This window comes from Magallana gigas, chromosome 1 (assembly GCF_963853765.1).
Source record: "Magallana gigas chromosome 1, xbMagGiga1.1, whole genome shotgun sequence".
NCBI lineage: Eukaryota > Metazoa > Mollusca > Bivalvia > Ostreida > Ostreidae > Magallana > Magallana gigas.
Window position 1 is genome coordinate 51,758,210 of NC_088853.1, and position 15,571 is coordinate 51,773,780.

At 38.0% G+C, this 15,571-nt stretch overlaps 2 protein-coding genes across 2 annotated transcripts; both read left to right on the forward strand.

The window, feature by feature from the left end:
- The first annotated feature begins 776 nt into the window (after nt 1-776).
- LOC136271102 (tripartite motif-containing protein 2-like) lies at nt 777-2,950 on the forward strand. Its single transcript, XM_066070393.1, has 2 exons — nt 777-898; nt 1,081-2,950. The coding sequence occupies exon 2, from the start codon at nt 1,081-1,083 to the stop codon at nt 2,836-2,838; it is 1,758 nt and encodes a 585-aa protein (XP_065926465.1). The 5' UTR covers nt 777-898; the 3' UTR covers nt 2,839-2,950.
- A 4,375-nt stretch (nt 2,951-7,325) lies between these two features.
- Nucleotides 7,326-14,671, forward strand: LOC117686123 (uncharacterized). The gene is made up of 3 exons (XM_066078185.1): nt 7,326-7,432; nt 7,876-14,175; nt 14,619-14,671. The coding sequence occupies exon 2, from the start codon at nt 7,953-7,955 to the stop codon at nt 13,932-13,934; it is 5,982 nt and encodes a 1,993-aa protein (XP_065934257.1). The 5' UTR covers nt 7,326-7,432; nt 7,876-7,952; the 3' UTR covers nt 13,935-14,175; nt 14,619-14,671.
- The last annotated feature ends 900 nt before the right edge of the window (nt 14,672-15,571 follow it).

The window sequence follows — 15,571 nt, forward strand, 5'->3', positions numbered from 1 at the left end:
TTCAATTCGAGCATCGGAATATAAATTATATGTTTTATGGTTCGAAGTCTGATAACTTATCTATGTAGATGGTTATAAATAACTTGACCTATAATAAAACTCAATTCATTACTGTGGCATCCTCTAAAGAAATGTATGCATTTTAGATATTGCATAAAAGTGTATTCTAGCATGTTTAAAATATTTCCGTCAATGTACTAATTTAAGTTTATTGATGACATAGAGCAGCTATATTTTGCGTCTTAAGCGATTTGTCATCGAGTTTAGTGCTTGTGAAGTAATATTGAGAATTCGATGTTCGTAACACCCCTTTAGGGTGCGAGATATACTGTGCATACCGGAGGTATGTTGTCTTTAAAAGCCATTTATTTCTTAATTTTGTATTTACAAACACAGCGTGTTATGAATGTATAGTTGTAATGTTGTTGCTATAACTCAATATTGTATGAAAACACATTGTAGTGGCATAGGTTTGCTTTATAGACTTATAGACGAGAGATACAATAATTTACTTTTTCCATAAAAATTGAAGTCTCTTTTCATCTGTAATGGCAAAGAACGATAACTCTTAAGATAAAAATTCAATTCATAATCTTTACTTCTCGTAGCATATCCGGAGAGAAACATAACTAGCATCTATTTAACAAATGGAGGTAATATTAGTGATTGGTTTGGATTAAAATATTTTTTCGATGACTAGGTTCAGTGACAACAAATACGTAATGATAATAGGACTTTAAAGTCTGGTTTCTGCAACCGGGCACAATCATATCTTCGTGATTTAAATCTATTTTTATCCGCAAGAAGGAAGTAAAATAAACATATCTCGTTAAGTCTCGCGTTTTCAACGATAAAACGTCCGAAGCATAATCGAGCCACTAAACACTTCCACAGCAAGGTAAGTGTTAATATAGACGATAAATTCTAAATTTACTACAGTATATCTGTTGATCAGTTTTATTTCACTTTAAATTTTAAAACAATTCCACCTCGATCTAGAATGTTATTTACTTTCACTTTGACATGCATTCAATTGATTTCAAGTCACTGATCTATCATATAAAAGTACACAATTTTCAGATGGCGTTATCCAAACAAGTATTTCCATGTGATGTACAGGACATACAGGTACCAGTCATAGCCCAGCATTATTTGGTGTGTGGCACTGAAGACTGTAAGAAGAACTGCCAATTTTACTGCAATTCTTGTCACCTACCATTGTGTGAACAATGCAGAGATGAACATCACAACATTCCAGAAAATAAGAACCATGAAGTGGTCCCTTACCGCCAACGTATACGAAAACCCCCCGTGGAGAAATGTAAAGATCATCCCACTAAAGATATTGACATGATTTGCGAAAACTGTCAGGTTGCAGTATGTTCCAAATGTCTAATAAGAGATCATCGAGGGCACACCTTTGACGACCTTGAGACCATTTATTCCAAGAACTTCACTTTGTGCCTTGATAAAATCTACAACATAAATCAATATTATCTCCCAACCTCACAATATATAAAAAGAGATATAAAAGAAGATGTCTTAAAACTGAAAGCGTTTATGGATAAAATAAGAACATCCATAAAAGCTGAAGCAGAGTCAGTTAAACGTCTAGTGGAAAAAGCGATGTCGGACAATTTAAAACAAGCCAAAATAATGGAGGAGATCCTATTGGAAAAGCTTCAGAGTCAAGACAAAGCCTATGACGAATACAATGGTTACCTTGAAAACCTTGTAAAAGAGTTCCAGGGCTACTTGTCTTATGATAAAGTTCAAAACAATTCAATCCTTTTTTCTCTTTCAGAAGTACTTAATATTAAACCCATACCTAAGTCGACAGAACCTGTTTATCCAGTATTTACTGCTGGTCGATACAGCAAGAATGATGTCGCTAAACTACTGGGTACAGTAACTGTTCCCACCACTAAACCAGCATCTAGAAAAATAAAACCAATGGACATTACTTCTACACAGTTGAAACCTACAAGAAAACTGAAAGAAGCGGACGGAGATGAATTAGAAGTAAAACAAAAACTTTCTCTGTCTTCCTCTGTCACCAACGTCAAAGAGTACTTAGTACCAGGTGTTGGTAGAGTATGTCATATATCAGGAGGTAAATCAGGCATATTTTGGGCCAGTGATGCAAGTGACAACCTTGTTCAAACTGATCTACAGGGGAAACAGCTACAGATGATAAAAACAAACGGTGGAATTCAAGGCTACCACACCGTTACCCTGGACGGGAATCTGATCTTTGCAGACAGAATTAAGTGTAGCGTCAATAGAATAACACATGGAAAAACAATCACTCGATTCATTACAACGAAAGAGTGGGTACCACTTAGCATCCACACATCCAACCTTAACGGGGACATAATGGTTGGAATGAGCACGTTTTCCCAGGGTAAAGTCGCCAGGTATAACAAAACAGGGAACACAACACAGAGCATAGAACGGGACAACAAAGGACAACAACTGTATAGTGCATATCCACACTACATCACGGAAAACATCAACGGTGATATCTGTGTATCAGACTTTAACAAACAAGCTGTGGTAGTAGTGAATAAAATAGGACAACACAGGTTCTCATATACAGGTCAAGAGTCAAAGATTCGTCCCGTTGGCATCTGTACTGATATTCTCGGTCACATCCTATTCTGTGATATCAACAGTAATACAGTTCAACTTCTTGATCAGGACGGTCAGTTCTTGACTCTTGTAGTCACATCCCAAAAAGGGAAAAAGCATCCCTTTTGTGTGTGTGTGGACGATGATAACAATCTTCATGTAGGATATGGTGACACTAACACAGTGACAGTGTACAAATATCTTTAGTGAGCATCATTTGTAAGATCAGCATTCCTACTAGCCTATATTCATCGGTATGGCATTGAAATCAGACTCGATTAAACATAAACTGAAATTCTTTTTTTCAAGAGATATATATCAATCTAGTGTCATTACAGATGATTCATTTGTGCTCACAATGAAAAGTAAATATAATGAACGAAATATATTAAAACTTTTGCATTATCATTAAAATGTTTTACATGTATATTTCAACTAATTGGTATCATTATTACTATATCTTTTACATTAATTTTCATTTTCAAATGTCAGATTTTTAAGGAAATAGTATCACTTATCAGCATTCAGAAGGACTTTACATAAAAGAATATTGTATTATATGGTTAAGATATATCTTTTCAACGCATACTGATATGCATCAGTTAAATCAATACTTGAACTTTTCTTCTATCTAGGAAACGTGATGGGTTTTATCATTCCATCTATAATTCAATTTCAAATTGTTTAAACAAGTATCAAAAACTGAAAATTAGACAATTAAATGCTTATATAAAAAAAAACAATTTTAAACACTTAATGTGAAAGTTTTAGAATGAGTGTAAAAAAAAATGCTTCAATGAATCTTTAATATCCTCCCAAAAATTATCCGTAGGATTGTATGCATTTTATTAATGTTTAATTGTTTTAAGAAAAACGAAAAGCATTTTCCCAAAATTTATATAATTGATATAAACTTCAAATATTAAAAGTTGAAGAAGAAACCTTTAAAAGATAAAATTTAAATTTAAAAATGGCCAGAGGAGGAACACAATTTGAGTATAAAGTAAAGTTGCCAGGATGTCAACGGAAAGCACCATCCCCCCTAAATTTCCGTTTGGAATTGATGTTCCTGATTTAAATTAAAAAAAAAAACATTAGATATTTTTACGAGGTATACAAAGAGGAATCATTATCAGTTTGATTTGTTCATCTATATACATGTAATCAGTTATAAAACAAATTTTCATTTGTATTCCAGTAAATGATAGGTTATCACTGATAGTTAATATTTAGCTTGCAAGTATTGTAAGAGAGAGAGAGAGAGAGAGAGAAAGAGATAGAGAGAGAGAGAGAGAGAGAAAGAGAGAGAGAACCTTCGGTTTGCATTTATTAGCCGAGGATGGCCTTGCGAATGCAAGTGTGCAATCCAGAGATGAACTCAACCTTCTCAGATTAAATAAATTCAGATATAAAAGAAATTTTGTTCTTTATTAACAATGCGCCCTAAACCTGACTGACTGTATAAAATTTGAAAGAAAACATGCGTTGGTGTAAAATATTACTTCAATTTTTTATGCAAACACAACGAAGATTTGGCGCCAAGTGGTGTTAGTATATGTAATAGAATGATCAATACGGTCATGAACGGTCCATTAATTTCACTTGCAAACACAATCAATTTACACCTGTTTGAGATATTTATATAAAGGCGTATATATATAAAAGTTCAAATATATCTATAGAGTTACATAGAATTGATATGATTCGTTTTTTTTTTTGTTTCTTAGATTAATATGTATAAAATTTATAATGTATATGTAGATTTAAGAAATCCATACGTTTAAAAATTTTATGAATGAAAGAGAAAGGAAGACAACGGGAGAAGAGAGTTGAAAGAGAGAGAGAGTTGATATTATTCAAACACAGAGGACTGCAAAAATGAATATTGGTTTTTATCACAAATCTATCTCAATATACGGTAAATTTTTGATATTCCACTGTGTGTTCTTTAGGCGGATGATTGACGTAGATTGAAAAAGTAACAAAACAACTCAGTTGGAAAGTGTACATTAGTAAATGTGAAGCATTTACTGCAGGGTTTTATTCATGATTTGATAAAAATATGCTCGTACATGAAATGTTTATCTTTAAGGAACTTTTTCCGTGCGTAACGTTGTTGACGTCATGTAGTAAACATGTTGTGCGGCTAACAATTATAAATTTTAAAGAAAAAATTGAGGTTGTAAAAAATGACGTAGTAAAACATGTGATAAAAAGAAAAACCTTATGATTTGCGATGGTATATGATTTTTATCCAACTCGTTGTGTGTTTTCTATCCCCTCACCAAGGCTCGGGGATAGAAGATACACAACGAGTTGGATAAATATCATATACCATCGCAAATCATGAGATCCCCTCCTCTCTCTCTCTCTCTCTCTCTCTCTCTCTCTCTCTCTCTCTCTCTCTCTCTCTCTCTCTCTCTCTCTCTCTCTCTCTCTCTCTCTCTCTCTCTCTATATATATATATATATATATATATATATATATATATATATATATTCAAGTAATCAATAAACAATTGCACGAAAAAGCCACTTCTGTTAAATATAAGGTCAACAATTATGTTGATGCCTAAATTGTCTGACAAAATATATGTCTCTGTTCTCTTTCCCTCTTTTACTTATTAAATGAGACTTTTTCTGAAAAATAAAATCATTCCGGTTTAATTTGAACTGGACCGAAAAACTCTTAAACACTTTCTACAGATGCACGTATATTTACTCTACTGTGCAGAATCTATTTTGATTTCCTTTTTCATTTACAAGATTTGCAATTGCCTTCTGCTCTATTCAAACAGTTCGTGCTATAGTTAAAAGACAGACACAATTGATTTGAATTTAAAGCAAAAAGAATGTCACATGTATAATACACGCTTTGAAATCTTGGTCGTCCATTTAGAGCGCCAGATCTGTAATTTTCTCCCCATTTTTAACCGTGAAGTCACTCTCCTCGTTTTTGGAGCTGTAAAGAATTCAAAAGATGCGGATTTGGGGGCGGGACTATTAGTAAGGTCAGGTACCGGTCATGTTATTCTAACCCGAATAATTCCGAACATGTGTATACTCCTTCATGCAATGCCGAGGTGTCTTTTCTTTCTCTATTCAATTGCATACAATGGTTAAAAAAAACTTGATTTCAGAATTGTTGGTGTGTTGTTTTTTTTTTGCTTGTAAAAGTATAACCAATGGTATCGTCTATCGTACTATTATACATACAAGTACATGTGACACCCAAAGATATAATGTACACTAGTACATTCCCACTTTTAAACAACGTGCATAGTAAACATGCATACTAAATATAGCATTATCACATGCATATCTTAAGGAGTAATTAATGTTATAAGTTCAGGAAGTGATATATTCAGAAACGAACTTGCCTATCCACTAAAATAGATTGTTACTCATATAAATGTGAATCTGAATAAATGTATGAATATACAGTCGTAATTCTTCCTTCAATGTACTTATCAGTATACAGTGCAAATATTTCCTCTTGGTAGGAAAGATAACTCTTACTTGAATAAATAACAACTTTTCTTTATTCGGCAACGAGGATAAGAGAACCTTAAATATTGAATGTGACGTTTTTTTCACGGAGTGTTGGAAGATAAATTGGTCAGGGTAATGTATTAAACAACCGTACATCATTATAGTACATAACTTTGATGAGCATTTTATTTCCTTTCCACTTTCAAATGGAACTGTTCGTCAGTTACCCTGGACGGGAATCTGATCTTTGCAGACAGAAAGAAATGGATCGTCAATAGAATAACACATGGAAGAACAATCACTCGATTCATTACGACAGAGTGGGAACCACTTAGCATTCACACATCCAACCTTAACGGGGACATATTGGTTAGAATAAGCACGTTTTTGAAGGGTAAAGTCGCCAGGTATAACAAAACAGGGAAAGAAATACAGCGCTTAGAACGGGACAACAAAGGACAATGACTGTATAGTGCATATCCACACTACATCACGGAAAACATCAACGGTGATATCTGTGTATCAGACTGTAACAAACAAGCTGTGATAGTAGTGAATAAAATAGGACGACACAGATTCTCATATACAGGTCAAGAGTCAAAGATTCGTCCCTATGGTATCTGTACTGATATCCTCGGTCACATCAGTGAATAAAATAGGACAACACAGGTTTTCCTACACAGGTCAGGGTTCAAAGTTCCGTCCCTATGGTATCTGTACTGATATCCTCGGTCACATCCTATTCTGTGATATCAACAGTAATACGGTTCATCTTCTGGATCAGGACTGTCAGTTTTTGTCTCTTCTAGTCACATCTCAAAAAGGGATAAAGACTCCTCGTGGTGTTTGTGTGGACGGTGATAACAATCTTCATGTAGGAGATGGTGACGCTAACACAGTGATAGTGTACAAATATCTTCAATGATCATCATTTATAAGATCAGCATTCCTACTAGCCTATATTCATCGGTATGGCACTGAAATCAAACTCGATTAAACATAAACTGAAATTCCTTTTTTCAAGAGATCTATATCAATTGAGTGTCATTACAAATGATTCATTTGTGCTCACAATGAAAAATAAAAATAATGAACGTAATATATTAAAACTTTTGCATTATCATATGCTAAATGTTTTACAATGTTTTTCAACTAAATGGTCTGATTATTATTATATCTTTGTGATGTTCAAAAAACATTCTATGTACGACTTACTGAGTAAACATTTTGAGTTTCACATGTCGGCTGGAGCCGAGCTGTTTTGCTACAGAGCATTATGTCGTTTTGTGTGAAGTGTGCAGTGCCATAGTGTAAGTGTATGTTTATCGCATTGTATATGTATCTTTCCAGAGTTTTGAGTGAAATTCTAGTATGCATAAGCTTGCATTTTCATGATAGTTGAGTATTTCTCTCCAATGTCTATCGGCCGACATGACCTACTTTCTGCATAGTGCGCAGATTCATATTTTGCATAGCATGCAATTGTTTCATTGTATAAGCATACAATATAAGTCTGTATTTTATCATACAGTATAAGTTCTTGGCAGATTTACGATGTATAAGTAAATGTTAATGTTGTAATTTTGGAAGGTTTTGCAAAACACGTGGTTGCTGATGAAACTTAAATCTATGGAAAGCAGTTCTAGTCAATAATACATTTGTATACGGAAATGTATGGAGTCGCATTATTGTCATAGTTATTATGTTTGTAAATGTATTTGTATTGTAACAACAATTCATTTGTTTTTTGTAGCTTTTTACTAATAAAGTATGGAGACAAGTATGCATTCTTAATCCAGAACAGTAAAAAGACTGGCTCTACAAGCACACATGGCAACCATGAATCCAACAGAAGAGGACACAAGTGGTCATCCCAGAAGGAAGATCGTTTTGACAGAGACAGGAAGAGCTCTCTTCGAACAGTCTGTTTCAAAATTTTGGACAAAACTGAGAACTGTGCGTAGGAAGTTAGAAGCAGAGATGAAAGAAATGGCTACAGACTCTAAGGAATCTTACCATCTGCAACGAGATAGACTGATCAACCTCGCTAAAGAGTACTGCGGAGTTCAGGAAGAATTGTTGGCCTTTCTGGAACGCTCTAATACAAAGGAGAGTGAGAGAGAGAAAGCATCACAGAACGTAGTGACAGACTTACTCATGGACAAAGTTAGTGAGTTTGTGCGCGGGCTAGACTCAGAAATGTCGTCCTTTGTGATGAGTCCCAAGCCTGTGACAATGAGGAGCCCCAATCCTGTCCAAGTGAAGACTCCGAAGCCTATACAGGTAAAGGCCGAGCCTCGGGATTCCCCAAAGCCTGCGGAACATGAAGACAGAAAGTCTATTCGATCAAGGAGAAGCGCTGGGTCTCATCGATCTGCTGCCTCTTCCATCTCCTTGGCGCAGCAGCGTCTTGAAGCGGAGGAGACCAAGGCTAAACTGCAGTACGCACGGAAGGAAGCCAAACTACGTAAAGAGCAGGCATCTATTCAAGTGGACCTGGAAGTCCTTGACGCCGAAAGAGATGCTGCTGTGGCAGAAGCGAAGCTACGTGCTCTTGAGAGCATGGAACCGGACTACATTTCTGTTTCCTCCGAATCAGTGGCCGAACCTGTCGTAGAAGTCGAGGATCCGATTGAACGGGCAAGAAACTTTGTCGAAGGGATTAGTCTACAGCCAGTAGAGACAACCTTAAAGGAACCTCTGACAGAAATGTTGAACGAGGAATCCCACAAAGCAACAGAGAAACTTAACAGCGAGTCAGTCAACCCAGTTACGAGAATATCTACACCTGTTCCCAAGGGATTGGAATCATCCAAGAACACTGTGTTTGATATTTCAAGCTTTCTACTTAAGAAAGAACTCATGATCAATAAGCTGGTCAATTTTGACGATAAACCTGAGAACTTTGTACCCTGGAAGACCAGTTTTAAGTCAGTTATTCAGGAGGCATCAGTTTCGCCCTCAGAAGAACTGGATCTCCTCATCAGATGGTTGGGCCCTAGCTCCAAGGAACACGCTAAAAGCATCCGAGCAGCATCAATAGGAAATCCTACACAAGGCTGTGAGACCTTATGGACTAGACTGGAGGAAAGATACGGCTCACCTGAACTGATCGAAACAGCAATTAAGACCAAGCTTGCGAATTTCCACCGACTCAGTGCGAACGAACCAAGACGGTTGTATGAACTTTCAGATATTTTGAGCGAAACACTGGCGTTAAAGGAAAATCCAAAATACAATCAACAATTCAGTTATTTTGACTCATCAGTAGGAGTGCTTCCCATTGTTCAGAAGTTAACATCTGGTTTGCAGAATAAGTGGACTTCTAAAGCCTCGAAGTACAAACAGACTCATGGAGTTACTTACCCTCCATTTACTATATTCTGTGAATTTGTGAAGGAAATGTCAACCATGATGAATGACCCTGGCTTACAAGTGACTCAGGCTTTTGTCAAAGAGACACCAAGATACAACCAGCAGAACTTCAAACCTGCAAAATCAGTGAATGTCAAGAAGACTGATTTTAAAGACTCAGGAAGAGACTTTAAGACCACAGGGAAGAGATGCCCTATCCACGATGCTGAGCATACCTTGAATGAGTGCAGGGCTTTCAGGAAGAAATCCGTTCGTGACCGGAAATTATTCCTCAGAGAACATAACTTGTGTTACAGATGTTGCGGATCAGACACGCATACGTTCAAGACCTGCCGCGCAGATATAAGATGCGAGGAATGTGAAAGTTCACAGCACCCTACAGCTCTTCATCCACCTGAAAGCCAGAGACAGAATGGCGGGGAGGGAGCAAACATCCTCTCTAAGTGCACGGCGGTGTGTGGTGAACAGTTTACTGGACGTTCGTGTGCAAAGGCTGTACTTGTGGACGTATATCCGAAAGGAACCCCTTCACAACGTTTACGCATCTATGCTCTGATTGATGACCAGAGCAACACAACACTCGCAAGATCAGAACTGTTTGACTTTATGAATGTGCCTCACTCACAGACACATTTCTTTACACTTACCTCATGTGCGGGCCGCATACAGACGAGTGGTCGTAGGATATCAGGTCTGATGGTAGCAACGACTGATGGTTCTGTTGTGATGGAACTGCCTACCATTACAGAATGTAATGAAATTCCCAATGAGAAACATGAAATACCGACCCTTGATGTAGTGAAACATCACCCACATCTTCAAGACCTACCTTTAGCTCCTATGAATCCACAAGCGGAAATTCTACTACTCATAGGACGTGACCTACTGGAGGCCCATTATGTGCTGTCTCAGAGACTTGGACCTAAGAACTCACCCTTTGCGTTGCAGCTGAAACTAGGTTGGGTCGTCATTGGAGATGTATGTATCAACAAGTCGCATAAACCATCGACTATCAATGTGCTCAAGACTAACATAGTTACCTGTGAACGTCAGTCGATTTTTCAACCCTGTCCTAACAGTTTCCATCTAAAGGAGGACATCGCATCCTGTCGAGACGATGTTGGGTTCCACATTTTCGAGCAGAACAGGGATGATGACGAAGTTGGGATCTCTGTCGAAGATCGCCAATTCCTCAGGATTATGGACAATGAGTTTGTGAAAGATGAAGACGGGAGATGGAAAGCTCCACTCCCTTTTAAGCTTCGTAGACCGCAGTTAGGGAACAACAGAAGTCAAGCGTTAAAGCGTGCGCTGATGCTAGACAGGGATTTGAAGCGGAACCCTATAAAGAGGGAGCACATGATCACGTTTATGAAATCAATCACAGAAAGCGACGCTTTAGAGATTGCACCACCTGTTCCTCCAGGAAAAGAGTGCTGGTTTTTACCTCTTTTTGGAGTGTATCATCCACGAAAACCAGACAAAATACGTGGAGTTTTCGACTCATCAGTGAGTTATGAAGGTCTCTCTCTCAATAGTGTCTTACTGTCAGGACCTAATCTAACGAATGACTTGCTTGGTATACTGTTACGTTTCCGTATGGACAAAGTAGCCATCATGGCGGACATCCAGCAGATGTTTTACTCATTCCTTGTTAGTGAAGAGGACAGAGACTTTTTGAGGTTCTTCTGGTACAAGAATAACGACTCCGATGAAGAACTTATTGAGTACCGAATGAAGGTTCACGTGTTTGGGAACACACCTTCACCGGCAGTGGCCACTTATGGTCTACGGAAAACAGTAGAGAACGAAGATAGTGATGTAAGGAATTACGTGATGAAGAACTTTTATGTGGATGATGGTCTTATCTCCTTGCCCTCTAGTGCAGCAGCCATTAGATTGCTAAAGAAGACTCAGGTTGCGTTGAACAATGCAAGAATCAGACTCCATAAGATTGTGTCAAACGATGTGGAAGTCATGGAAGCTTTTCCATCTGAGGACTTGGAAAAGAACTTACTGTCACTGGACATTGGATCTGATGATTTGCCTGTCCAGCACAGTCTAGGCCTGTCATGGGACATTAACTCGGACAGCTTCACATACAGCACACGCATTCTGGAGAAACCCTTCACAAAGAGAGGACTTCTTTCTGTTGTCAACAGCTTGTTCGACCCTTTGGGTTTTATTGCACCCATAGTGATACATGGCAGAATTCTGTATAGAGAAGTGGGTGAGTGCAACAGTAGTTGGGATGATCCTTTACCTAGTGACCGAGAGGAAGAGTGGACAAGATGGAAGGACTCCCTCAGCTCTCTAGAAGACTTGCACATTCCAAGAATGTTTACGCAGCTTTCCTTAAGCCGTACTCACATGAGGGAAATACATATATTCTCGGACGCTTCTGAGAAAGCGATCTCAGCAGTGGTGTACCTGCGTACAATCAGCAACTCTGGTGATGTCCACGTTGGATTCGTCATTGGGAAATCTAAGATAGCCCCACTTCAGACTACAACTAAACCGCGTCTTGAACTTTGTGCAGCAGTCTTGGGCACAGAGTTGGCTCAGACAGTGTTCAAACACTTGGATATCGACCCAGATGCAGCGACGTACTACACAGATAGTAAGGTAGTACTAGGTTACCTGAACAACCAAACTCGCAGATTTTATAACTATGTCTCGAACCGAGTGGCTGTCATCCACAGACGCTCTAAGCCTTTACAGTGGAAATTTGTACCAACGGCGCAGAATCCAGCAGACATAGGGACTAGATGTTTGACATCGGTAGAAGAGCTAGCAGAGAGTGACTGGCTTAGAGGACCACTTTTACTCAGATCTCCTCATAGTAAAGAAGAAGTTCTTACCTTTCCTTTGGTCTCTCCTGAAGAAGACAATAATGTACGTCCAGAAGTAAAAGTAAAGAAAACGGAAATAAACACACCATTTGTGGCAAGATTTGAAAACTTTTCAACTTGGAAAAGTTTGGTGCGTGCTGTTTATAATCTGAAGAAGATTTGCCGATTGAAAAGAGGAGCTGCAGTTTCAGAAGCATTCGATGTTGAGGTCATGCAAGAAGCTGAGCATTTCATCCTGCAGGAAGTACAAGCTTTCTTTTATAAGGAAGAGATCAGATCTTTGAAAGACGGTAAACCTGTACCCCCTTCAAGCTGCATTGTGACTTTGAACCCATTTATGGACAAACGGGGCACGGTACGTGTTGGCGGACGTCTCAACCAATCTAACCTTCCTGTTGATGAGAAGAACCCAATAATCATCCCTGGAAAATCTCATGTTGCAAGAATTCTTGTGTCCCATTTCCACAGCAAAGTTTATCACCAAGGAAGACTTATCTCAGAAGGTGCAGTGAGGTCCGGTGGGTTCTGGATCACTGGCTGTAAGACACTTGTGAACTCAGTTATACACAAGTGCGTTACCTGCAGGAAACTCCGAGGAAAACTGGAACACCAGCGCATGAGTGACTTACCTGCAGACAGACTGACGCCTGGTCCTCCTTTCTCAGCAGTAGGTGTCGACGTGTTTGGCCCGTGGACTGTAGCCGCGCGCAAGACCAGGGGAGGATTATCTCACAACAAAAGATGGGCGGTACTTTTTACATGTTTGACTTCAAGGGCCATTCACATAGAAGTCATAGAAGAGATGAGCTCTTCATCATTCATAAATGCACTGCGACGTTTTGTGTCTCTACGTGGCCCAGTGAAGGAGATGCGTTCGGACCGAGGGACCAACTTCTTAGGCGCCCTGGACGCGATTCAAGCGGATGCCGTTTATACAGAGAAACGACCTATTAGAGATTACCTTCGCAACAACAGGATAACATGGACCTTTAATCCACCCCATGCATCACACAGAGGAGGATCATGGGAGAGGATGATTGGGATCTCTCGCAAGATACTAGACGCCATGTTGTTGAACCCAAATGCGAAACAGTTGTCCCATGAAGTCTTGTGCACATTCATGTGTGAAGTGTGTGCAATCGTGAACTCCCGTCCTATTTGTTCACTGTCATGTGATCCTGACAGTCCTTATGTCATCAGTCCGTCAATGCTACTTACCCAGAAAGGTTTCACAGACATTCCTCCACAGATTTGTGGCGACATAAAGGAAATCTACAAAGCTCAGTGGAAACATGTACAACACCTTTCCGATACCTTTTGGAAGCGTTGGAAGGATGGATACTTACAGAATCTCCAAGCAAGAAGGAAATGGTGTGAGGAACGTCCTGACGTGAAGGAAGGTGACGTGGTCCTATTACGAGACAAGGAGTTGCACCGTGGACAGTGGCCGATGGGTTTGATTGTGAAGACTTTCGAAAGTGGCAACGATCAGAAAGTGAGAACAGTTGAAGTTCGGGTGATCAAAGACGGCAAGGACACAACCTACATTAGACCAATAACGGAATTGGTGCTACTGATTGACTAACTTGTTCAGTTTATTAGTGTGCTTTAGTTTGCTCACATACTGTTTAGATTTTTGTGTATATGATTTGTAATTTTGTATAATTGTAATATCCTTGGGATATTAGGCGGGGAGTGTGATGTTCAAAAAACATTCTATGTACGACTTACTGAGTAAACATTTTGAGTTTCACATGTCGGCTGGAGCCGAGCTGTTTTGCTACAGAGCATTATGTCGTTTTGTGTGAAGTGTGCAGTGCCATAGTGTAAGTGTATGTTTATCGCATTGTATATGTATCTTTCCAGAGTTTTGAGTGAAATTCTAGTATGCATAAGCTTGCATTTTCATGATAGTTGAGTATTTCTCTCCAATGTCTATCGGCCGACATGACCTACTTTCTGCATAGTGCGCAGATTCATATTTTGCATAGCATGCAATTGTTTCATTGTATAAGCATACAATATAAGTCTGTATTTTATCATACAGTATAAGTTCTTGGCAGATTTACGATGTATAAGTAAATGTTAATGTTGTAATTTTGGAAGGTTTTGCAAAACACGTGGTTGCTGATGAAACTTAAATCTATGGAAAGCAGTTCTAGTCAATAATACATTTGTATACGGAAATGTATGGAGTCGCATTATTGTCATAGTTATTATGTTTGTAAATGTATTTGTATTGTAACAACAATTCATTTGTTTTTTGTAGCTTTTTACTAATAAAGTATGGAGACAAGTATGCATTCTTAATCCAGAACAATCTTTTACATTGCATTTCATTTTCAGAGGTCAGATTTTTAAGGAAATAGCATCACTTATCAGAATCCAGAAGGATTTTACATAAAAGAAGATTACATTATATGGTCAACATATATCTTTTCAACACATACTGAAATGTATAAGTTAAATCAATACTTGAACTTTTCTTCTATCTAGGAAACAAGATGGATTTTATCATTCCATCTAAAATTCAATTTCAAATTATTTAAACAAGTATCAAAAACTGAAAATTAGAAAATTAAATGCTCTAAATTTGAGTATAAAGTTTAGTTGTCAGGATGTCAATGGAAAGCGGTTCCCCCCTTACTTACCGTTTGGAATTCATGTTCCTGATTTTAATTTTTTTTTTAATTACATTAGATATTTTTACGAGGCATAAAAAGAGAACTTATCATCAGTTTGATATGATCATCTATATACATGTAAACAGTTTTAAAAAAACGAGAGAGAGAGAGAGAGAGAGAGAGAGAGAGCCTTCGATTTGCATTTAGTAGCAGAGGATGGCCTTGCGAATGCAAGTGTGCAATCCAGAGATGAAATCAAACTTTTCAGATTAAATGAAATCAGGTATAAAAGAAATGTTGTTCTTCATTAACAATACGCTCAACACCTGACCGTATAAAATGTGAAAGCAAACGTGCGTTGTGTAAAATTTTACTTCAATTGTTACTGCAAACACAACGAAGATTTGGCGCCAAATGGTGTTAGTATATGTAATAGAAGGATCAATACAGTCATGAACTGTCCGGATGTTACCACAAAGAGATTGATGATTTGTTTTAATTTCACTTGCAAACACAATCAATTTACACCTGTTTGAGATATAGAGGATATCTATATTGTGTGATTTTATATTTGCTTTATCCAACGAGTTGAAATGGT

Excerpts from the sequence above, each read along its gene's own strand:
- LOC136271102 (XM_066070393.1), top strand. The coding sequence starts at position 1,081 with ATGGCGTTATCCAAACAAGTATTTCCATGTGATGTACAGGACATACAG.
- LOC117686123 (XM_066078185.1), top strand. The coding sequence starts at position 7,953 with ATGGCAACCATGAATCCAACAGAAGAGGACACAAGTGGTCATCCCAGA.